Below are 26,387 nucleotides of genomic sequence, written 5' to 3'. Positions count from 1 at the left end.
TAATTTAGGATATTGCTTTTAGGATATTGAGAGACCTTGTGTCATTATGTTATATGTTAAATAACTTAGGATATTACTTTAAAAGGGGGAGGGGGTTCAATTTGCAAAGTAATTCTATTACTCACCAACCTTCAACTTGGTACCCTTATATTCAACAAAGCCCCATTCACCAGAAAATAAATTACTGTTAAGACGACAAAGATAGTGATTATCTTGAATTTCTATGGAAATATGAGTACTATGACAGTACTATCAAAATTATTTCTTTTAAATATTTAACTGTATTTCAATGTGAAGCAGGCAACATGCTTTTTAAAAGTGTTTCTGCAAAATCCCCAGTGACCTTAAATATGTGATAATCAAAAATACTTCTAAGTCTCAAATATCAAAAAAATACACCCCTCTAATCTAAAGCAAAATACTATTTCCTTCAATAAAGAACAAGCAACATTGATTCATGCTCTTTAGAAAAAAGAAATCCTAAAATCTTACCTCCTGATGTCTAGATCCATCGGGTTTCCTAAGAGCTACTGCAACAAAATGGTGCTCATCTATTTTGCTTTCCTAAAAAATAAAAGTAAATATGGATTATTAAATATGTAAATCTACATACAGTTGTGTTCACATTTTCTAGGTCTTATTTTCTTTTTACACACAAATACACACATAGACACATTCCCCTACCTCCTCTAAACCACTTAAGTTACATACATTGTGGCCCTTTACTCTTAAATACTTCAATATGTATTGCCTAATAGGAATATTCTCTTACATAACCACAGTGGTTAATAACTCCAGTAAGCTTAACACTGAAACAATACTTTAATCTATGATCTGTATTCTGAATTTTGTGAATAAATCCAATAATATCCTTTGTGGCATTTATCCTGCACCTCCAGAACAGGAGCCAAATAATGGGCAAATAGGGTCAAGTACAGCATTCAGTTGTCATGTCTTGTTAGCTTTTGTCTTTTATGACATTAACATTTTAAAATAAAAATCCCTACCCCCTTTTATTAATAAAATAAAGCTAATATGGGGTTTGATATTTTATCAATGATTAGATTTTAGGTTATATATTCTCAACCAGAATACTACATAGGTGATATGACCTATCTAGAGATACATGGTAGTTATCTGCCCTTAACTGGTGGTTTAATTCTGTATATGCTTAAAGTGTACATAAAACAAAACTCAGCTGCAACATTGGTTTGTAAGCATTTAGTCAACTACATACTCTACGGAAAATCGTGGTGGAAATTTATAGGTAAAACTTTGGTTAAGTTTGGTTGGTTATATGCCATTTTCTATTTTCCCCTATGTATGAGACAAAGGGGAAGGGAGACTGAAAATGTAATACATAAAGAAGTTAGTTACCAGAGAAAATTATAAACAACTTATCAAAAAATCAAACAAATTTTCATTGAAAAACCACTTCACTAAGGCATTCTTCCATAAGACATCAGTTGAAATAGGAAACTATAATCAGAAGTAGTATTTAGGGACATTTCTTCCTTTATCCTTTTCTTCATATCTTCATACCTTAAGATATCCAAATTAGCAAAAAATGAAATTTAGTAAGGATAAATTTAAGACATGTTTATAGAGAAAAAAATAAGACTAAGTATCAGAAGATTTAACAGGTCAAAGTTATCACAAAGTAAGTCAGCAATGTAGTCCGGTTTTGTTTTGTTTTTTAAAAAAAATGTAACTTGAATGCACAAATGCAAAAATATCTAAAATAATTTTTCAGAAATTTGGCATATAGCACATAGTTCTTATATATGGAATATTTTAAATAAAAATTATTTTTAACATATAATTAGAGGCATATGTATGCTAATGATTGATAGCTGGACACTAAAAAATGTTACTAACGGATGTACTGTTTTGAACGTTTTTAACAGTCTGAGACACTAGCAGACTGTCACTTCCTACCATGTCCACAAACAAAAAAATTTTCCCTTAAACTAAAAAACAAAATCACATAAAGAAAATGTGGCATATATACACAATGAAATACTATTCAGCTGTAAAATGAATGAAATCATGTTTTTTGCAGCAACATGGATGGAACTGAAGGCCATTATTTTAAGTGAACAACTCAGACACAGAAAGCCAAATGCCACTTATTTTCTTTCACTTATAAGTGGGAGCTAAATACAGTGTACATATGGAAGCAGAATGTGTAATGATGGACACTGGAGACTTGCACAGGTGAGGGTGGATGATGGGAAGTTGCTTGGTGGGTACAATGTGTGTTGCTTCCGTGCTGTATGCACTTAAGGCCCTGACTTTACCACAATGTCATACTTCAATGTAGCAACATCAATATGTACAAATGGGGGAAAAATAACCAACATCACAGTATTTATTATTAAAGACAAAATTATTCTTTTTGATACAAGATATACAAGGTCTTTCCCCCATTCTTTACCCTGAATATACTGATAATATGAACAGTATAATATACAGATGTTTTGGCTATAATTAATTTTGAAAAACCACTCAGACCAACAGTTCTGTAGTATCTGTATCTAAGGTAAGTAACAGAGGTAAGTGGGCAATAATCAGTTTTTGTTCAGCCTGCCAGCAAAATGCGAAAATGCCCTGCCCAATTTAGCCACTTAACTTGTTACAAGCCAAAATTCAATGAGATTGGTTTCAAAATAAAACTTTATCAGTCTACTCAGACCTTATCAGCATCATGTAACTATGAAATTTGACACTTCAAAATTAGAGAAGCTATTTTATTACAACTGATGACTCAGTTATCAAACTGTGTCATTTACTTCAATGTCATATGCCGTGTTCCTACAAAGTTAACTTAATATTCAATATTCCATTTGAATGAAAGCTCTATGAGGTTAAGGACTTTGCCCTAAATTCTTTCTGCCTAGGAGAATGTTTTGTTTTTTTTTTTCATTTCATAAATAATGTATTTTATTTTATTGCATATGGCTATTAAGGAGGGCATCCATGATCAATACAGACTAAATACAATGCACTATTCTAGTCCAGTTTATTCTTGTCCCCAGCAGCATCACATCGACCCCTATATACAGCGTGTACAGTGGAAGACAGAGCAAGATAAGTCTCTTGTCATATCACAATAGCAAGAAATATATTTAACATCTCGATATCCAGAAACAATACGTACCCAAAAAGAAAACACTGTTTAATAACTGTTAAAGTTTATATAGCAAAAAATATTTTAAATTTAAGGTTAAGTCAGGCAAAATGTACAAAGACCCAATATACATCGTGAAGTTTTAGCAAACATAACATTTATACATTTTGGTTCCATTCTGTAAACTAAATTAAAAATGTAAATATTGCATATGCCTTTTTTTTGAAATGTACAGGATAGAAGAAAATTTTGTGTATTACCCACTTTTTATTTTGCTTGTTTTAAATTGCAGTGTGAACATGAACCATTGGTATAGTGTCATGACTACCCTAAGTTCAGAGGGCTAGTTAAATACATGTCAATTCACTGTATTCAGCAGGGTCCATATTCAGTCCTATTGTACCTGGGGGGTGCCTAGGAGAATGTTTATAATACATTTTAGTTGAAAAATAAAAGGAAATCAGCAAGCTAGCTAACCAGTGAAGTTAGTTTATTCAATGCTATCTAAGTTAAGATTTAATTTCTAAGACTTTCTAAACATTCAAGAATTTCCTGAACTTGTAATTTTTTTATCCATAAAATTACTGTGAATACCAAAATTTCCCTACAATTTCCAACAAACCCAAAGGGAGCAGGAATACATTATCTTTTCAGGAGATAGCTTAGCACTAGATTAAAAAGATTATTAGCCTTTAGTCATTTTCTTAGTATGTATTCCATTTTACAAAGTAAAATAAAAGTTTAAGTGTAACTTAAAATATTCTAATTTTACTATTTATTTCCAATGGTAAGGTACTGTATTAAAAGAAAAATCTGTCATAAATTTTAACATTTCTATTTGATAAGCCCTTTCCTCTTCCAAAAGCAAAACAAAGAATTCCTATTTTAGCTAATCTCATCATTTGAAACTTTCAGGTGGTAACTTTCCTAACAGAAACTGGTTACAAATTAAAAGCTTATAAAAATATTAGATTCTTCCTGGTATAACATTTTGTATCTTTTCTAGAATATTTTATTTTTCCAGGTGAAATACAATATTCAGTTATGTGGAAAATCCTTTGGATTTGCTACAGTAAGTAATGGATTCTTGATTATGTCCAAGCTAGTGTTTTAGGCCTATTACAGATAGAATGGTAATTAAAATACTGCTCCTGCCCTCAGGGAGCAATGAGGAAGTAAAACAATTAGATAAATACAGAGATTATGAGGCAAAATGTGGTATGTCATATGAAAAAAAACAAAAAGGTATCTTAGAGAAGGCACCTGAGTAGACTTAAAATATTAAATGAGAAGGTGAGAAACAGACAGGGAAAGTCATGAAATTATAATAGTATAAGCAAATACAAACAGAGAAGGGGTGGGGATAGTCAAGTAACAGCAGATTGTGATCTGACTGCAATGTGGAATATATGGCAAAATGATGGCTAAAAGACTGAAGCAGCAGCCTGAAACAAAATAATAAAATCAGTTAAGAGGCTACTGCAATGGTCCAGGTCAGATATAAAGAGGGACATATCAGGGAAGTGGTGGGGGCCAAGGGAGTTTTCAGAGGGGAGCATGTCACTGGTAACTAGACTGACAGGTACAATAAGGGAAAGAGGAAGAAGAAACAAAATTGGGTCTGGGCTTTTTATTCTGGATGACTGGATTAAAAAAAAGTTATAAAGAGAACGTACCTTGAAGGGCAATTATGGCTTTGTTATATCTGCAAAATTTGAGATATCTGTGGAATTTTTAGAGAGAAACATGTAGCAGTGAGTCTGAAGAGTAGAAGAAACTGAGTTAAAGATTTGGTACACAGAAAGGTGGAGTGCTGAAGACTTAATTGTAAGTGATCCATGAGAGGAAAGGGGGAGATGCTTAGGAACAGGTCTTCCTCTGTTGCTCAGCTACAATGCAGAGGCATCATCAATAGCTCACCACAAGCACAAACTCCTGGGCTCAAGCAATCCTCCTGCCTTAGCCTCTCCAGTAGCTCAGACTACAGGCACTTGCTACCATGCCCAGCTAATTTTTTACAATTTTTCTAGAGATGGGATCTTACTATGTTGCTTAAGCTGGTCTCAAGCTCCTAGCCTCAAGCAAGCCCCCTGGCTAGGCCACCCAAAGTGCTAGGATTACAGATGTTAGTGAGCCACTGTGCCCAACCAAAGCGTATTTCTTAAATATAATTGTTCCAGCATTCAGTCCTTTGTCCTCTATCCTATACATTATTCTAGATAGTTTCATTAACTGTTTAACTTACACTAATAACTCTCTTTTGATAACAAGCTGATTCTCTTATTAAGGCCCTTAGCTTCCATTTCCCAGATTCTTCTTACATGTCATCAAAGACATCAAACATTTTTTAAAATTTCCATTTTCTTAATAATTTTCACTTTCATATTCTTTTGACTCTTCAAGGAAATACATATTCCTTTTTCTCTTGGGATGCAGACTTTATCAAACATTCTATGACAACACTGTCCTTTAGTTTTACATGAATGAGGACAGTATCTTTAGCCTCGGCACCATTTACTGAGGGGCCAGTACATATTCCTTCCCAGATCCAGACCTGGAATTCAGGTTGTTATACACAGACTCAACTCTGTTTCTGGAGCAGATACAGTTCCATCCTCCCTTTCCTCATCCCCTTCTATCCTTACTCAGACACATGTATTTTCATAACTGATACAATGAATGGGCAAAACAATATGGTAACCTGAGTAAAGAACTTATTCTTCCATGGCTGCCTTCAAATATGCCTGGATATTCCTTCCCAGCTTCTGGGCAAGGCCATAGTCAAGCAGGAAAACAAACAAACAGTCCAGTCACTTTCTATTTAGTCACTTTCAGCTACAACAATCCCACTTCAATCCTATAACAAATGTACATTTTCCTCCCTGGCCTCCTCTTGCTCTTCTTTCTCTTCCACTCTGGTTTTTTTAAAGTAGGTAGCAGAAAGGAAGGAAAGAGATTGAAGGGGCAAAAAATGACTAGGGCTGTTGTAATCCAGTTTGGGGAGCCCTGGTTCATATCAGGTGTCTAAATGCTGGCTTATCCCATGGGGAAGATATATATCTGTGGCATTTTCAGAGAACCACTCCCAGTTCCTCAGCCCTGTACCATTCCTGGAGATAGCAGTGCATTTAATGGCTGATTTATTGTATTCCCTGCCCTCAGTACCTAATACACCTTTCTTTTGGTGTTCCTCTTAGCTGGGGTCATTTTAAGACACTTTAAGCTCAATAGCTACCATGTTCCACAATATCTCTTTGGTCCACAGAAACTCAGACATCTTTCTTGTCCGAAAAGGTAAAGCACAGCTGGCCCAATTGCTGATTCTTCCCTCCTAATCCTGCATACTAACACTACTCCAGCCAGGATCCTGCTTTCTAATTCCTTTCGTTGAGAAGTGTCTATCTTCACACATGTCTCTAAACTCCTGGGAACATAAGGCACGTTTTCCTATAAACTCTCTTAATATTCTTTACTGGACTTTAGAAGTCAGAGAGATGGGCCTATTAGTGTGTTATCCTAGCAAGACTGCCTGTCCTATCCCCAAATAAATACACTTCTCTTATTATACACAGGCTGGCTTGAGAGGTGGTCACTGAACCAGTTTTGCTACTCTAGTAAGTACTGTAGGATATGCCCAGCATTTCTATGTGAAAGGAAGAAATTCTACTTAACATCCTTTATATTTACATTCAAAAAGAAAATCTGAATTGCACTCTTTAAATAACACAATGCAAATGGTTGTTTAGATAATAGTTGTTGGCTTCCTAACAGACTTCAAATAATTTGAATTAAATCTGGGAAATGGCTGGGCATGGTGGCTCTCCCAGCACTTAAACTGGGAGGCCAGGAGTTTAAGACCAGCCTGAGCAACACAGTAAGAACCCAGCTCTACGAAAAAAATCAGAAAAATTAGCTGGGCATGGTGGTGCATGCCTATAGGCCCAGCTACTTAGGATGCTGAGGAAAGAGGATTACTTGAGCCTAGAAGTTCATGGCGATAGTGAGCTATGATTCTGCCACTGCACTCTAGCCTGGGAAACAAGAGGGAGACCATGTCTCTTAAAATAAAAAAAAACCCACAAAAACTCAAAAAAAAAAAAAAGAAAAATTTCCATCTAATGCTAATTCAACTTTTAAATATAAAATTAAACTTTTATTGGGTTAGCCTGAAAAAACATGAATATGCAATATATCTCACAAAAATGAAATCTTTACCCCTAATAACCTGTCAAGAATACCAACAGTACTCACTGTAAGAAAAAAATTTACCTAGAAGTAAATCATTAAGACAAGCTAGATCAAATTCACCCTAAATTAATTATGTTTAATTCTAAAATTTCAATTAATTTACCTAACAGCCAGATATGCTTAAAAAAAAAAAAAAAGAAAAGCTAAGTGATACTTGCTAAAGTCAAAAAGTAGGTGTTAAGATTCTAACCTTCCTCTAACTCTAAAACATAACTACCTTCCACTTCTGCCTATCATACACCACTGAGTGCTTCCAACCAGCCCTTTTAAGTATATACAAATTGGTCTGTTTTGCAGCTATAAAGAATTTTTTGTAGTGAACATCAGAATATAAGGATTATGCCCATAACAATTTATATAAGTGCTTTTTCCATCTCAATTATTAAGCATCATAACTAAAGCTGCAGCAAAAACCTAACCATAGCTTATTTTACAGTTTTCTCATTAGGAGTTTCTGATTTATTTCCAGTTATAAATAATGATGTAATGAATGTGCAGTTTACTTTCTACTGAATGCAAGAGCTAGAAGTAAATGTTAAAATATACATAAAAACTTTTTATCTGGCATATTTGAGAATAAAAGGATTCCACATGAGTGAATTTTCATGACTGAGGCCAGTTAAGTATGAAAATATTCATTAACAATTTTATTATAATTTAAAAAATTGTATTATCTTTTAGGTTCTTAAGTAATATCTACTCTTTAACTGACAGAATCCCTACCGTTCTTGGTATCCTAGCAGTTTTTGACACAGTTCTCTTTCCCAAAATACTTTCTGTCCTTGGATCCCCTAACACTACTCTCTTATTTTATGTCTTACCATTTTGGTCATTCTTTATCAGTCTCTTCCACATTCCTCCTTTAAACATTAGTACAGATGCTCCTCAACTTGCGATGGGGTTACGTCCCAATAAACCCACCATAAGTTGAAAATATCGTTAAGTCAAAATGTATTTAATATACCTCACCTATCAAACATCATAGCTTAGTCTTGCCTACCTTAAACATGCTCAGAATACTTAATACAGCCTACAGTGGGCAAAATCATTTAACATGATTTATCGAATACTGTACTGAAAATGAAAAACAAAATGGTTGTATGGCTACACAAAGTATGATTTCTAACAAATGCATGTTGCTTTCACTCCATCTTAAAGTTGTAAAATCATTAAGTCTAGCCATCATAAGTTTGGGACTGTCTCTATACTCAGCACTCTGTTCTAGGCCTTTCTCTCTTCTAACTTAGGTAATCTCCTGGCTTTAACTTGAGCTTCTGTTCATAGATTCAATTTATAGCGGTTCCTTAGGTAATCTAATAGCTTCAACTTCAAATCCCATAGTTTCCACTATCATCAATGTATTAATAACTATAATTTTTGTCTCACAGTACTCGACTTCACTTTCAGAACACCAGGATTAGATTCCGAATGTGTTTAACTGCAATAACTAAGCCTCCCCAAATTAATCACACATACATGCACAAAATACAAAAATTCTTAGTTATAACAATTCTAATAAATTTCTTACCTCAAATATCCATTCTTTTTCTTCCTCTCCATCCAAGAACAATCGTGTTTCTCTATACACTTGGCCTATATCCAAGTTTAATGGAGATATATCAAATTCAAGCCGTTGCAATTCAAATCCTAGTCCAACACCAATGGCTTTTATGAAGCTTTCTTTCAGTGCCTAAGATACATAGAGACATTTTCTTTTAGAATTCAGCAGATAAAACTTTTCATAAAATCTATAGAGCCAATACATATGAATTTTTAAAACCCTATACTACATATGACTATAAGCTATTTTTTTACCCTTATAGTAGCTTGGAGTCTAACCATCAACGTGGCCTTAAGGCCAATCATTTAAGCTCTCTGTGCCATTATTTCCTCACATGAAACCTGCGATGATAATAACAGTACCTTCTTTATAAGGCTGTTATGTGAATTACATTAATTTAAGAAGAGCTTGAAGTAATGTCTTCTGGCATGTAGTAAATATTATAAATATTATGTAAGTGTTGGTTATATAAGGCCTCATGTATTAGTTTCTTTAACACAACAAACATTTATATTTTTTGTTAGTTTTTTTTTTTTTTTTTTTTTTTCTTGAGACAGAGTCTCACTTTTGTTACCCAGGCTAGAGTGAGTGCCGTGGCGTCAGCCTAGATCACAGCAACCTCAAACTCCTGGGCTCAAGCAATCCTCCTGCCTCAGGCTCCCAAGTAGCTGGGACTACAGGCATGTGCCACCATGCCCGGCTAATTTTTTGTATATATATTTTTAGTTGGTCAATTAATTTCTTTCTATTTTTAGTAGAGACGGGGTCTCGCTCAGGATGGTTTCGAACTCCCAACCTCGAGCAATCCACCCACCTCGGCCTCCCAGAGTGCTAGGATTACAGGCGTGAGCCACCGCGCCCGGCCTTTTTTGTTAGTTTTAAGAATACTTTCTAATTGAGCATAAAATACAGGTTAAATTTTCTTAAAATAAATGTCATTATAATGTACTACCATATGTATAAAAAAAATCAAAAAGTTCTTAAGCAATCACCCATTTACTTCAAGCACTGTATGAACTAGCGGATAATCAAAGGTCTTTTACTCCTATTTTAAGTGAAGATAATGGAATCATTATAGAATTTTACTTTCAAAATTAGAAAGGAATTATACCCAATTCCTATAAAACATATCCAGCTGAGTCCATTCATCCTTAAAGCTTCTGATTGTTTCCCATTCTTTGTTGGTAAACTTTCTTTTCATAATATGAAAGAACTCTGGGATTGAACCACGACCTGTCAATTAAGGAAATACAGAATTAAAAACAGCTGTTCCGCTACCAAAAAAAAAAAAAAAAAGCTGCTCTATTGCCAAAACTGTTAAGGACAGCACAGAAAAGAAAGCTATAGGTCACCCTTACTTTTGAATACATTCACAATAATCCTAAACAAAGTATCAACAAAATTGGAGTTAAAAGAGTAACGCACCACAAGCAGGCATTAACCCAGAAACAGAAGAGCAGTTTAAAGGAATCAGTGAAATTCTGTGTATTAAATAATTAAGCAGGAAAATGATAGTTAAGATGTCCAAAAAATTTTTGATAAAATGTAGCAGCCAAACCTGTTATAAATTATAAACTAAAAGGAAATTTCTTATATGACAGAGTATTTATCAGCAATCCATAACAAACACTCCAAAAATAGAACTTAAAATACTATTCTGGGGTTTAGAATTTTACTTTATTATGGTATAGGGGAAAAAAGGGGAATAATTCTTTTATTGCAGTTTTCTGGGAATTGTATTTTTACTGTATGTTTTCGCTATGACTGGAAAATTAATATATAGTTAGTTCCTTCAAAGTAAGTGTTTTTTAACATGTTTTCAAATATGAGTTCTCCAAATATAAACATTTGAATTTCTATTTCTTATGGCTGTTACTGTGAAATAAGCTAACTTTAAAAAATCTGAAACATATCTTTAGTTCCAGTATTTCAGATAGTAGAGCTATTCCACTATTCCAACAAAATATTACACAGCATTCTAAAAATAAACAACAAATAAAAGATACAACTCAAAGGATCTGATTCTCAGAACTAAGGACTAAGATACAAAATAAAAACATGGTAGATCTCTCATATTGTATTTTTCCAAAATACTACCATTATGTGTTTGTCTTTACCACTAGGCAAGAACTTCCCATCATTCATTTATTCTACAAATATACAGAATATGTACAAACATTACACAATATGCATTGAACTAACAATGAAAAACAAACTGGTCATTGTTCCTGCCCTCATAAACTTAACAGCCTAGTGGGCCTATCAGAGAGCCTGACCCAAGGTAGGTGAAGCACAAACATTTACTGGATGAAGAAATAAATGTTAACTATTACTTGGTAAGTTACTTCTTAAATGTTTTACTGCCCTGTACCCTTAGTTCATAATTGCATTATTTTCCAGAAAACCTTTTGAGGGTAGTCCCTTTGCAGATTCTGTTAACATGGCTTGTTTACTCCAACTCCCATTTCTAAAATACTCAACTCCAAAATCTGACATTCCCACTGACTGACTATATGACTCTTAAAGTGACAGCTGACATCACAACTCTCTATGGGTATTTCTTATGGGGAGAAATATGTCTGGAAAAAAGATGTCAAACCACCCTACTTAATGCTTTACTGGCATTTTAATCACTAACTCATCCCATGAGAATTTGACAATTAGAATTCCATTATGATCATTCACTAAAAACACCCAAGTGCTACATATTAAGAATATCACCGTGAGCAAAATAGACCATGGTCCTTATCTTCATAGGAAGTTTACAGTTTCTCCAACAGTAACTACATACCTTTCCCATAGTTATCTCAAGGGCAGAAAACACTAAAAGTCAGATATCTCACAAAACTATTTTTTTTTTATTTTTTTTTCTTTTCACCCAGTTATATAGTTCATATCACAAAACTATTAATATTAACAATTCTCCCACTACCGCCACTTCAAAGGAGTCAAAATAGTCTCCTCTTGTTTAGCCAGGAAATATTTCTGATGATCCTACAATGATACGTGGTACTTTGGATCAAGACAAAGATCCTCATTTATTTTCAAGCACTGAAATATTCAACTGAGATCTTAAGAGTCCTATAGCAAGGGATTCTTACCCTTTTGGGGCCATGGACCCCTTTGACAGTCTAGTGCTTATTCCTCAATACCTTACTCAGACTACCTAGAAGCCCCTTAATAGAAAAAAATTATTCAATGCATCAATAGTACATACTGGCTTGACAAATATCATAAAGAACACCTTAGGGAAAGTAAAAACAGAGAGTTTCCAAAAGTGACTAAAGTAAATCTGGAGATTTTAAATACTGAGAGCACTAGACCTACATGAATCACAAACTGTTTCCTCTTGAATGGATTCTGGCACAAACAGCATGCAATGTGATGACAATGGGAAGAATAGTTACCTTGGGTTTGGAAGACAGCATTATGTATTTTGAGTGGAACTGTATTTTTAATGGAATAATAAATAGCCAAAAAACCCTAAGTTTAAAAAGATACACCTGTTGTCACCTAGAGTATATTTTTGTTTGTCTCTTTTATTTTTAATTTCATAGCCTCCAAGAAGCCCTCTGATTTTTAACTGAATATGATGGTGCAATCAAGGAAAAACTTTTTAAATATGCATGCTAATAAAAAACTGATTAACATAAAAGGCAATCAATCTAGCACAATCACTAGAAAGCAATCACATAACTCATTATGTACAGCTAAGAAAGTATCCAATATGAGTACATTTTCATATACTTTTGAGAGCATCTTATCTAGTCCACAAAACAAAAAATTTGACAGCAACAGGAATAGGTGATTTTGTAAGTAATTCTGCCAAAGCACAACAGTGCCACGTTGTGGCACTATAGTGGAAATACACTGTGGGTACATACTTTAGGAAACTGGAATGAAGAGCAATCAATAGGAAATATCAGTAGAAAACTATCTGAACATAGCACAATTATTGGACATACACCCTGGCAAATCCTCCTAATAATACCATCATATATTCATGTCTGTTACACTCTTTTATTTAATTATGCTACTGAACATTTAAGAGTAAGTGTGTGCATATATATTATATACATAAAAGATAAAATGTCTAAAAACCATAAAACCACCAGTCAAGTTTAGAAAAGTCTGATCTTCCACTTTATAACTTAATCTGTAGGGAAAGCAATGTTAGATATTGCGTTCTGCAATGATTAATCAAGACCACATAGCAACTAAAAAGTTTATTTTAAATACACCAGTAACCTACAACAAAATCATTTAGATCCAATACCCTTAGCTACTATTGCAGGCCTATGAAAAAAAATCCTACTAGTACTAGAACCTCAAAGCCCACCTACATCAATTTCTCTACAAAACAGGTTCACCAATGTGTAAATGCAACAGTACCACAGTCTTACAAAAAGGCCAGTTATATTTCGAGGACGTGGAAGGAAGTTGAGCAATGTCCATCTGTGTACTTGCTTCAAGATATCAAAATTTAGCTTAGGATAATAAATCATATTATTAGTTCTAATAGTTTCATTTTCTAAGTCTTGCTTCTATGGGAGGTGACAGTCTCCTAAAATCTGAGCTAATATGTACAAAGTAATGCTTAACTTACCTCATTTGTCAAGGAATTTATTTAGATGCAACCTTAGACTTAAACAAAAATGTCTAAACTACCAATATAGGTTTCACAAAATACATGCACAAAGCCTCTTGTATGTTACTGACAAAAGAATTCTTTAAAGGCAGTCTTAAGCTTCAGTTACTCTTATATGTATTTATTTAAAGGTGCAGGTATCAGGCCTGGAATGGTGGTTCATGCCTGTAATCCTAGCACTTTGGGAGGCCAAGGTGGGAGGACTAGAGTTCAAGACTAGCCTGAGCAACCCGGCAAGACCCCCATCTCTACTAAGAAAAGAAAAAAGAAAAAACAAAATATCAGCTGGGCATACACAGTGGCACACTCATATAGTCCCAGCAGCTCAGGAGGCTGAGACAGGAGGATCACTTGAGCCCAGGAGTTGGAGGTTGTTGTGAGCTATGATGCCATGGCACTCTATCCCAGGCAATAATAGTGACACAAAGTCTCAAAAAAAAAAAAAAAAAAAATTACAAAATCTGAAGCTGTTTCATGACTGAGCAAAAAAAGAAAGAAAGAAATGTACATGTATCAACATGTATAAGTAGTAACACACAGAGGCAAGAAAGAGGCTAACAGAGCTGGAACTACTGGGCTGTAAATGTTATTAAGGAAGAATTCCAGAGAGCAAGCAAGAGGTGCAAGAGGGTGGGCCTCCAGGGGTCAGAAGACAGAATACACAGCCATAGGCTTTGAAACCTATCAGAATTTGCCCTGCTGCATTTTGAACTTATCTGGGAACCACATAACCTTTTTACTCCCAACTTCTCCCTTTCAGGATGGGAATGTCTATCCTACGCCTCTCCCACCACTGTATTTTAGAAGATGACTTATGTTCTGGTGTCCAAGATCCACAGATGGAGAGGAATTCTGCCCCAAGATGGATCATACCTGTCTCATCTATACCTGATTTAGATGATTCAAATGATGATATTTGCAACTTTTATGAGTTGATGAGATTTGGATGAGATTTAGAGTTAATGCTGAAATGCGTTAAGACTTGGAGATGCTAGGATGGGGTGAATTTATTTCATATGTTAGATGGATATAAATGGGGGAGGAAGGTGCAGAGGATGGACTATTCTGGGTAGAAGACTGTCTCCCAAAATTCATGTCCACTGAGAAACTCAGACAGTAACTATATTTGGAAATAGTCTTTGCAGATATAATCAAGTGAAGATGAAGTCATACTTGACTAGGGTGAGTCCTGAATCCAATGACAGGTATCCTTCCTTATAAGAAGAGACAGACAGACATAGGAGACAGTAAAGGTTATGTGAAGGTCCAGACAGAAATTGGAGTGATATAACTATAAGCCAAGGATTGCTAGGAATCAGCAGTAACTCGAAAGAGTTAAGAAAAGATTCTTTCCTGGAGTCTTCAGAGGGAGCAAGGCCCTGTTGACACCCTGATTGATTTCCAGCCTTCCAGAACTCAAGAAAATAAATTTCTGTTGTTTTAAGAAACCATGTTTGTGGTACTTTGTCAGGCAGCCTATGGAAACTAATACACACATGCATACAATTTAAATTACATATATATATATATATATATATATATATATATATATATGTACTCTTATGAGACACATTCCTATGAGCTTTACTGTTAGGTCCCTGGAGTCCAGTGTTCAAATGCTGGCTCCATCACTTCTTTAGCTACAGGTTGGGTATCCCTAATCCAAAAATCTGAAATCCCAAATCCAAAATGCTATAAGATCTGAAACTTTTTGGGCACCAAAATGATGCTCAAATAAAATGCTCCCTGAAGCATTTCAGATTTCCAATTACGGTACTCAATTTGTATGTTATTTATTTAACTTTTGCTTAACATCTCTATGGTTGCTTCTTAAACTGTAAAATAGAATCAAAAAGTTGGGTAGATTAAGAAATAACATGCAAAGTGCCTGCCACTATCAACTCCTTAATAAATGTTAGCTCTAAGGTTGTGATAGTTGTGTTAACAACTTTTTTATGTTCTTTTATCAACTATCTTATCAAGTCCTTCCTACATCCATTAAGTAAGGCTTAAATGGTTTTACTATCAATTCTTACAGAAGCATTTCATATCTTAACAAGATTAACCTTTACTTGTTGTATTTGTCACAGATATATTCCCTGGTTTGTGAAAGATGATTTGGTATGAAATCACATCTGTTGACTCTGTCATTTCTTCATATCCTTCTAAGCTTAAAAAGGCATTTTTCTTTCAGAAGGCTGACCAAATAAACGATTGTATGCTGTTTTAGTAACTGTATTAAACTTAACTCTAATTTTGTTGTATAGTGTGAAGCAAAGATCTAATGAATTTCTGATTATTTCACTCATAAAAAAAAGAAGTACAATTTTTCTCTTTCTTGGCTCTATGAATTACATCCAATACAGCATTTCCCAAACATTTATATTCCTAACAGTCAGCTGGAAAAATTGTTTAAGCATAGAATCCCTGCCTGTACTCTCAGAAATTCTGGCTCAGTAAGTCTATGGTGGTTTCAAGGAATCTGCATTTTTAATAAGCATCCTGGCTCATTTTGATATCCTCATCACAATTTTAGAAACATCATTCTATGGTCCTACTAACATTATAGAAATCTGAGACTAAACTTACCCTAGTTCCTTTAAAGATAAACTATTTTATTATTTAGATACTAGTAGCTAGTAGGACTATTCAACCCTCCACAAAATTTACTTTTTTTTTTGTTCTGAGACAAAGTCTCACTCTGTTGCCTGGGCTAGAGTGCCATGGCATCAGCCTAGCTCACAGCAACCTCAAACTCCTGGGCTCAAGCAATCCTCCTGCCTCAGCCTCCAAAGTAGCTGGGACTACATCCATGCGCCACCATGCCCAGTTACTTTTTTCTATTTTTAGTTGTTTGGTTAATTTCTTTCTATTTATAGTAGAGATGAGGTCTTGTTCTTGCTCAGGCTGGTCTCGAACTCCTGAGCTCAAGCAATCCTCCCGCCTCAGCCTCCCAAAGTGCTAGGATTACAGCCAGGAGCCACCCTGCCCAGCCTAAATTTACTTCTAATATTATTCTATATGTGATTTCTTCTCTATTGTGGTAAAATATACATAATTTCACCCATTTTTAAATATACAGTTCAGTAACATTAAGTACATTCACACTGTACAGTCATCCACCTCTCATCTCCAGAACTTTTTGTTCTTTTTTTTTAAGCTGAAATTCAATCTATCTACTCCCAAATCTTCCCCAGTTTCCCAAGAAATATTTCATTTTTGTTTCTTATCCATTTAATCTGTCATCTTCTTCAATAATATGTATTGTCATAAACCAAATCTCTATGTTCAGTCCTCCTTACCTCCCATAATTTCCTCTTCTTTCTGAAAATGTTTCTCAGGTTTGCCCTATACATCATCAACTCGATTTTCTGTACAAACTAGTCTATTTACAGCTTCTATACAAATTCTATTTTTCACTACTGAGTTTTGAGGGAAAAAAAGGATTAAGAATTTTGCAAGGGGGAGGGTTGTAATTTTTGACTTGAATTTAGTAATGAGGCTTTTATCTCAGAGAAAAATGTTTCCCTTAAGTCCTTTGGCCTTTTAAATTTCCTCCTCTAACTTTCTAAGCTTTAAAAATTATTTTATATAGTTGGCTTGTTTTCAAAGGGATTGAGGGGCATTTGTTTTCAAAATAGGATCCTGCTATATATATATTTTCTGCAATGTGATTTTCTTAATTAATAATACATATTTAAGTACCTTCAGGCTCATATAGACCTATCTCATTCTTTTATCACAGCTAATAATAGTCTATAGAATGTATGGATCATAATTTATTTAACTATTAGCAGTATCAGGCAATGTTCTCACACAAAAAAATCATTACAGATATATCCACTAGTATATTTACATCTTTTGCATAGAATATCATAAACAGAATTGCTAAATCAAAGAGTAGATATATTTTCTATTTTAACATTATTTTCCAAAAAGCTTGCAGCAACTTACATTCCTTCTATGTATGATTGTTCTTTTTCAACATCTTCACGAGCATCAGATGTGTTCTCCAATTTTTTACAAATCTGATGGGCACCTATTACTTTAATTTACATTAGTCTATCACTAGGTGCCTTATTGACTACTTGAAATTGTTCTATATTATGGATATTGACACTTTATTGACCAAATTTGCTACAAGAATTTTTTCCCATTCTACTATTCATGTTTTATATTTGGTTATATTTTTTGCCATATAAATTTTAAAATTTTAATTAAATATCTATTCCTTGATAAATTCTGAATTCTGTGTCTTGTTTGAAAAAATAATTAAATTGGTAAAAAGATTTACTGCAACCCTAGGTTATAGTCTCCTATATTTGTTCTAAAATTATAAATTTTACAATTAAATCTTTAATTCCGCCAGGATTTTTGTCTATAGTATTAATACATTTTACATTCGGATGACTTACCAATTATGTTAATACCAGCATCATTTAATGAATAAACTAATCTTTTATCCACTGAACTGAAATATTATGTATATACACTGGGCTCTTTCTCTTACCTCTGCCAGTTGTCTATTCTTTCTCACTAATACCATACTCTTTTGTTTATAATTCCTAATATAAGTTTTAAAAAAGGGTAAGGCAATGCTCATCTTATTATATTTCGCACATTCTTAGATATTAGTTCTGTAACTTCAAATTTAACCAACAGCTTCACAGAATTTTTCACAGATTTCATCTTTGCAAATCTTAAACAGGAATCGATAAAGTCTTGCTGGGAGGTCATATACTGTAGAGCAGGGATCCCCAACCTATGATGAGTTGTATAATTATTTCATTATATATTACAATGTAATAATAATAGAAAATAAAGTGCACAATGAATGTAATGGGCTTGAATCATTCCGAAACCCCCACCCTCCACCCCCCAGGGGCCATGGAAAAACTGTCTTCCGTGAAAATGGTTCCAGGTCCCAAAAAGGTTGGGGACCATTGCTGTAGAGTGTAGCAATTAAGTACATTCACACTGTTGTGAATGTATAGGCTTCTACTTTTTAGCTAAGTCACCTTGGGTAAGTGTCTTAACCTTTTATATAAAATAACAACAGTACTAACACCCTAGGCTTAAGAGGATGAAATAAGATAATACATTTAAGGCATTTAACACAATGTCACAAGCATAGGCATTCCTCAATAAATAACAGTTCCACAGACTACAGAAAAAAACCATCTATAACTGGGTAGGGGAGAAACTCACTGAAAGTGAAGACTTGGTTTTTCTAATAAGGAATTCAGAGTACAAAGTGATATGGGACTTTTTAAAGCTATTTACAGGCTCTAAATCCCCAACCTTTAAACAAAAAATTGCTCTAACTACATCCTATAAAATGCAGATCTAGAAGAATGGAGATCAGCCTAAACAGAGATGATAGTAGAATAGAGCTGCAGCAGCTCTGCGGGGGATGGAAAGGGAGAAGAGAAAAAGCTAGGAAGATAAATGGATGGGTGAGGAAAAAATACTGAAAGGAAGAACTATTTTTAATCCTAACACACTGATGAGAACAGTTTATATTCCACCTAGAATCTAATATGAACATAGTTTTTCACTGTGATTGCATACCTATTTTTTTTCATTTTTTAACAAATTGAAGGAATTAAATGTAGAGGTCCCCTAAATTATTTCCTATCATTTGTACATTCAATAAATACTGAGCATTTACTATGTGCTAGACCCTCTGCTAGGTACTAGGTACACTGTGACAAAACTGACACAAGTGTGATTCTTGAACTCTTCTAATGAAAGGAATAATAAATAATCAAATGATTAAGTTATAACTACAAATAAGAAAAGCCATGAAGAAAAAGCAGATCAGGCCGGGCGCTGTGGCTCACGCCTGTAATCCTAGCTCTTGGGAGGCCGAGGCGGGCGGATTGCTCAAGGTCAGGAGTTCAAAAACCAGCCTGAGCAAGAGCGAGACCCCGTCTCTACTATAAATAGAAAGAAATTAATTGGCCAACTGATATATATATAAAAAATTAGCCGGGCATGGTGGCGCATGCCTGTAGTCCCAGCTACCCGGGAGGCTGAGGCAGAAGGATCGCTTGAGCCCAGGAGTTTGAGGTTGCTGTGAGCTAGGCTGACGCCACGGCACTCACTCTAGCCTGGGCAACAAAGCGAGACTCTGTCTCAAAAAAAAAAAAAAAAAAAAAAAAAAAAAAAAAAAAGCAGATCAGGTGGTCAGGAAAGTCCCTTCTGAGGAGGTACTGGCTCCTTCTCAACCTTGAAGTCTCAGGAAGTCAAGAAAAGAGTGGGAGAACAGACAAAAGGATCAACTCTTTTTTGCAATGACCTTGAACAGGTAGTTTGCTACATTCAGTGTAATAAAAGATCAGTGTGGAAAGAAAACAATGGGCAAAGAGAGTAGCTAGAGATAATAAGAAATGGTAGGGAGGTATGAGAATGAAGAGATAGATGAAAACAATAGTCATATAAAGGGCTTGGATTTCATTCTACGTGCACAGAGAACCAACTAAATACTTTTAAGAAAACTGCTGTAAATATTTCAAAAGACCACTCCACTGGAGAATGTACTGACTGGGTAAAGACAAAAGTGAAAAGGAGGAGTCAATTAGGAAACTATTAAAATAGTAAAGGAGAGACAGCATGGTGGAAAGAGACAAGAAATAGGCTCTACTGCCTTCCTAATTATCATATAATATCAACACTTAATTTATACTTACCGTACTTATTTATACATACTGTGTAATAGCTATTCTAGAAAGCAATTCCATAATACAGTCATTTAAAATTACTGAAATTAATTAAAATTTGTATTGTATCCCAAAATATTTTTATGAGTTATTTTGTCCTGCCAACTAATATCCAGCAAACTTTATTAAAAAATACAAAGATAAAAATATAAAAGAGGGGGAAAAATTTTGGTCTTTTCCCAAATTTAAGTCATAATTTTTATATTGTATTTTGCCTATCTTATCTTGCCTTATTTTATAAATATGGTAACAAAACTGAACAATTCATAAAACTATCCTTCCTTTATACTTATTACTGCAAATACCTTTAATAGTAGATATAAATTTAAAAATGAAGGAAAAACCAACCAAAATTTCCCAGTTGGGGGTAATAAATGATGAGGACTAGGAAAAAACCATTTTTCCTAGGAAAAGGAATGTACTGCCCTGCAGTATAGCTATACTAGTGTTCCCAATATCTCATAAACCCTCTTCTTTGGACATTCACTGAACAAATATTTACTGAGTGCCAACTATATACCAGTTATTTTTATGTAAGTTTCCTTTGTTGCTTTCTTAATTAAGCAGAAAATAAAGAGGTGGCTGTAGTAATCTCCTTAATAGTGAGCAAGAAACATGACTGTTTCTTCCCAGGAGGAAGAAACCCAGAGCTTCCTAGATGCATCAGTCAATATGTTCTCCCCTGCCTTGCAACAGCAGCAATGGGAGAACTGTGAGAGGGAGGGAAATGGCTAATACAACAAGAAGGAAAAAGATGCCTCAAGTTCTTACATGATAGGAGTGACAGAGTTGACTCTTTCAATATACTAATGATGTCCCCAAAAGCCAACTCCTTCTTGACAATCTAGTAACAATGCCCAAAACATATTACATATACTTCCCGTGATGCTATCCCAAGTTTTGCCTATCATCATTTAGCAATCCTCTTAGGAACATCTCTTGCTCAATTTCCTTACTTATTCTGATAAGCAGAGCAATTTGAATGAACCTCCAATAAAGCAAGTCAGTGTCTACTTCCTACCCTCATTAAGACATCATGCTGTGTTCATTTATACTTCAGAAATTAATGGCATGGTAACAATATTAGTGACAACTGGAAAAGATCTCTTCCTTTATGTGCTACTGGACATAACAACAGCTTTTTGACAATGAAACAATCAAAGAAAATGAAAAAGCCTAGATATTACGATTAGTCAAATAAGATCAATCAAAAAAGCTGGGGGGGGGAGTTATAGTAAAACATAACAGGAAACTGAATCTTCAATTTTTGCTCAATTATCTTCCCATCATATATTAAAAGCTTCAGTTAGTAACTACTTCTTTATCTGGTATTGACCATAGCCAACACTGCCCTTCAAGTCAATTGGTAATAAAATCTGTTTCTTGCAGGCATCATTTCCAAGCAGACATCAACTCACTGGGCCAATCATTACAGTGTAGTTGTGCTGACTACTTTCTAAGAAATAATGGCCTTTCCACTAACTTTTGATTTTAGAAAAAGTTCGTGTAAGGACAGCAGAAAGCTACAAAAACAAATAGGCTAATTCCCATGCTCACTCTGAATCCTCTACAGCAGAGGTTCATAGAATAAGCCTTTTATGATCCTACTGAATCCTGATCCTCTCCTCAGAAAAATGTACAGATGCACATTCATACAAAATGTAGCAAACAATTTCAGGAGGTTTAAAAAAAAAATGCCTTGAAGCTTATCAACAGAGTCAGGTCAAGAACCTGTTATAATGTTTCTAAAACACTAGTAGAGCTTTGTTCTGAACAAACTTCAAAACAGTTATAAAAGGTTTATGATCAGGTCTGAGACAGAGGAGCTGGTGGGAAACTGCAAGGAAAAGACAATAAAAGCAAAAGTAAAGTGAGATTCACAGCTATATGCTGTAGCCTATACTACAGCACAATGTTTATTCATTTGACAAATATTTATTGGCACTATTATATACTAGGCAAGGTGCTAAGAGATGTGATAGTGATCAAACTCTGATGTAGCTAACATGGTTCTTGCTCTCACATAGCTTATAAATATCAGGGGAAAGACAATCATAACTATAAACTGAAATACATTATTGGAATAAAAATGTATTTTACGAGAGCCTGCAATAAAAGAACCTAGCTTAGTTTGGAGGTTCACCAAGCTTCCGCAAAGTAAGGTTAATGTGAAATGTAACCAGTAAATAAGAGTTATCTATGCAGAAATTGGGGTGGGGAATAAAACTCAATAAGTCTTCCATTGTGAGAACCACATATTCTAAGATCTCATGGTGGAGGCAGTGTGGAGATTAGATAGTTGTACTAAGAAATTAAAAGATGTGGTTTCTTTTCAACAGCTTTCTTCTTAGCCTGTTACTTATCTTCTGATAAAAGTATATTCATCACAGGGTGGTTGAAAGAATTAAATCAGAGAATATACGCAAGGCACTTTGTTAACCACTTCCGTACCAGCGTCCACTATAGTCGATAGCCACAGATGAACGCATAGCGACTTTAGCCGACAGCCATGATATGAAGGTACACAGCCCAACGTGGATTTTAGCCGACAGCCGTGATATGACTTTTCTAATTTTTCATTTATCAAAATAAAATTGTGAACATTTAAAAATAACATAATGAAAACATATATGTATATGTTACCTATTCTAATTTACGTTACAAGTAAAGCTGCCTGTAAAGCAAAACAAGCTTTCAGTGCTTTAAAGCTTTCCTCATCACACAATAGCAAAATGGATTCATCGTCAATGCACAGCACAAACTATCATGCGGACTATGAGTGGCAGCTGTGGGCAAGGTTTCACAGCCAGTGAGCGTGGTACCGAAGTGGTTAAATGCTGTGGCACATAGTACGTGCTCACTAAGAGTTAGTGATAATGATGAGTATACATTAGTTAAGGAAACCTGTATTTAGTATGTAAATATTAAAATTGCCTGGGTATACTCAACCCTATGATGTTAGTGGTTCCTAAAGTTACCAATACAATGTCTAACACAATGTATAAGTAACTTAGATATTTTAATAGTGCTTGCTCTTCAATTTTACTTATATAAATGTACTAAAAAGAGCTATATTTCAATATAGCAGAAATACAGTCATCCCTTGGCATTCACAGGGGATTTGTTCGGGGACCCCACTTCAATACTAAAATCCAGCACATGCTCAAGTCCTGCAGTTGGCCCTTTGGAACCAGCAGATCTGAAAAGCTGACCTTCCCTATCCTTGATCTTCACATCCTGTAAATACTGTATTTTCCATCCATGTCTGGTTGTAGATGCGAAACCCGCACATACACAGGGCCAATTTTATTTACTGAAAAAAATGCCGCATAAAAGTAGACTACACAGTTAAGCTCATGTTGTTCAAGGGTCAAATGTGCATGTTATCTCTAACTAAGAATCTCTACCATCGGGATTCTTTTTTTAAACAAACCAACTTACTGACAAATTGTGGGAAATGCTGAAGTGAAACAAGCTGAGGTACAGTTAAAAAAAAACTTTACATTTCACTTTGTCTCTATGTGAAGTATTATATGGATCCCCAGTAATGGAGAATCTATTATTTATGTAGAAGTCTGTTAATATTCAACGAAATATATCCTTTTCAGATATACTGCCCTTGAGTATTGAGCACGTTTTCCCTAACCTTAAATATCTGTAGTACACCTCCTGGCCTGAGATTACTCAATAGGTCAGAACTAAGACAGCAAGACACAATTTCTGTACTACAAAAAGGCCACATTACCTGGAAAACTAGTCTTCATTATATCAATTCCAACTTGTAGTTCAGGTTCAGCAGCAAGCACCGCAAAGTCCCCTTGATGAGAGATGTTAAAGTTGAAATTGGGGTAAGGATTCAATGAGTCCTTTGCAAGAACTGGTTTTCCTTTTGCAGTTCTTTGCAAACGGATATTATTCCAAGGGATATTCAATTTCTCTGCAACTAATTTCCTTATCATCAGACGACCAGCCTGTTAAGTACATAGAACATTTGATATGTATTGATGCTTACTAAAGATACACATATATTGCCTGTAATATACAAAGTATGTTTTTGTAGTTTCTAAAATTTCTTTTTAAAAGTTTGCAAACTTCGTAAGTACTAAATCCACTGCATTAAGATTTAAGCAATGCTTAATTAGCTAGAACGTTAAAGCCCTGCTTATCAACTCCCTCCCCTTAACTAATAACCAATGTTAACAGCAAGTATCCTTTTGGTCTTTTCTCTAAGTATTTATATATATATATGCATTTGCATACATTTTTTATTAACTCTATAAGAACACATATATGAGTTCACACTTATGTAGTATTCTACTACACATAGGTTTTTAATTTGTAAGTACTGGGAATTACTTTACGTCTATACTTATTGGTCTGTTCTGTGCACTTTTAACTGTCGCATAATATTTCATAGTATTGAGGTACAAAAGAAGTATTGACTATTCCCTGATTATTGTGCATTTTAGACTGGCTCTATATTTGCTATTCTAAAAAAGTCCACAGTAATCAGCCCTATTGTACCTTACATCCAAGCATGTGTATTTCTAGATCCTATATACCCATCATCCAGCTTCAGCAATTAGCAAGGCATGACTTATCTTGTTCACTCATCTTGTTCACTATCTCCTACCTCCATTAATTATTAAGACAGAAATTACTAAAAACACAAAAGCACCAAGGGTATACGATAGCAAAGTATATTATTTAAAAAAAATACCTTTCAGGGTTTTTCCCTCCTTCAATCCTAACAACTTTAAAAAAACTACAGGCCTTCAGAATTAGTTCATTTCACAACTTCTTACAATTATAAAAAAAAAGTATAAAAACAGTCACTAGTATGCCTTCAAAAAATTACCAACTAGCCCACATTTCAAACAGAAAGGTGTTTCAACATGGTACATTTTCAAGAAATGTCTTGGAAGTGATGGTAATTAGAGGTTGTTTCGAAATTGTACTATACAGTAGAGTGTATTTATTTTGAAATCCAATTTTCCATTTGTTGATTAACAATACATAACTAAAATAAATAAATCTATTTAAAATACTGTTTCCTAAGGTACCTAGTCAGGAAAGTATGCCTGGGCCTGTATTCTCTCTGGGCTTCTTTTTCATTGGTAAAAGGCGCTGGCTTAGGCCTCCTCCAATCCCAGGGTGCGCAAGGCCACAAACTAAGTCATATGTCAATATTTCCTAGGGCCTACCACGTGTAGGGTACCTTTGGGCGGTAGTAGGGTATTTAACAGGCAGACTAAGCATGGGCTGTGAACCCAAAGCAAAGAAAAAAACAGAAATGGATAACATTTAAAAATAAAAACATTCATTACGAAAAAAACTATTTCACAGACCTCCCCTACACATATTTTATGGCTTAGTGGGGGTCTCTATTTTCAATCACACGGGTAAGGAGCTAATTTTCACAGTGGTCGAGGCCTCCGCGGAGGTTACAAAGACCGTGGAGACCAGGCCGTGCGCACGCCAGAAACACCGCAGCGCCGACCACTCTCGCCCCGGGCAGGCCACGAGTGGTCCAGGAGCGAGGGCGTCGACGCTAGGGCGGGAAGGTGGGTGTCCACAGCCCGGCCCACCTCCCCCAACATCTGCTTCCTCCGCTCTAAATACCAAAAGACCTGTAGTACCATGGCTGCCTTAGCGTCCCGGGCAAAGACGAACTGGCCAATGCGCTCCTTCTCCTCGGGCTGGATCGATCGCACTGCCAGCAGCCATTCGGCTCGGCTCGGCAGCCAAGTGCCGCAGGAAAAGGCCCAGCGCACGCCCTCCATGGATGGCACCAAGCACAACCGCTTGGCTGGGAAAACCATACACAGAGAACAGAACCCTTCCGCCACCCTTCTGCCTGATGGCGCGGACGCTAGCGTAGCCCCGCCCCTTCTTCCCTGCGTCTGTGCTCGGGGGGCGGGCCCTCCCCGCCCTGTTCTTGCCCGCACAGACGCAGGAGGCGGGGCCTCGCCCTATGACGGCAGGCACGTTGCCCTCGGAGAGCCCTCACTGCCCCGCCCCCAGCTCAGCCTACGCCAATCGGAGAAAGCTGCCGGGGGCGGAGACCGACGCCAGCCT

The 26,387-nt window shown here is 35.4% G+C and overlaps 1 protein-coding gene across 3 annotated transcripts in view; it reads right to left on the bottom strand.

Moving 5' to 3' along the window:
- The window catches only part of AASDHPPT (aminoadipate-semialdehyde dehydrogenase-phosphopantetheinyl transferase), a 31,693-nt gene extending 5,481 nt beyond the window's left edge, over window positions 1-26,212 (bottom strand). For all 3 annotated transcript variants that reach the window (XR_012918996.1, XM_012748754.2, XM_076002476.1), the window contains exons 1-5: window positions 25,949-26,212; window positions 24,055-24,280; window positions 10,051-10,172; window positions 8,907-9,068; window positions 493-564 (exon numbers count right to left, since the gene is read on the bottom strand). Coding sequence is in view for 2 of the 3 variants with exons in the window: in XM_012748754.2 (XP_012604208.2) it covers window positions 493-564; window positions 8,907-9,068; window positions 10,051-10,172; window positions 24,055-24,280; window positions 25,949-26,131 (765 nt within the window). In the remaining variant the exon portion in view is untranslated. The remainder of the gene's footprint in view (window positions 1-492; window positions 565-8,906; window positions 9,069-10,050; window positions 10,173-24,054; window positions 24,281-25,948) is intronic.
- Window positions 26,213-26,387: the final 175 nt, after the last annotated feature.

Source organism: Microcebus murinus, chromosome 4 (genome assembly GCF_040939455.1).
Source record: "Microcebus murinus isolate Inina chromosome 4, M.murinus_Inina_mat1.0, whole genome shotgun sequence".
Lineage (NCBI taxonomy): Eukaryota > Metazoa > Chordata > Mammalia > Primates > Cheirogaleidae > Microcebus > Microcebus murinus.
The sequence above is the reverse complement of the archived record's forward strand: the minus strand, read 5'-3'. Positions and strand labels throughout refer to the sequence as shown.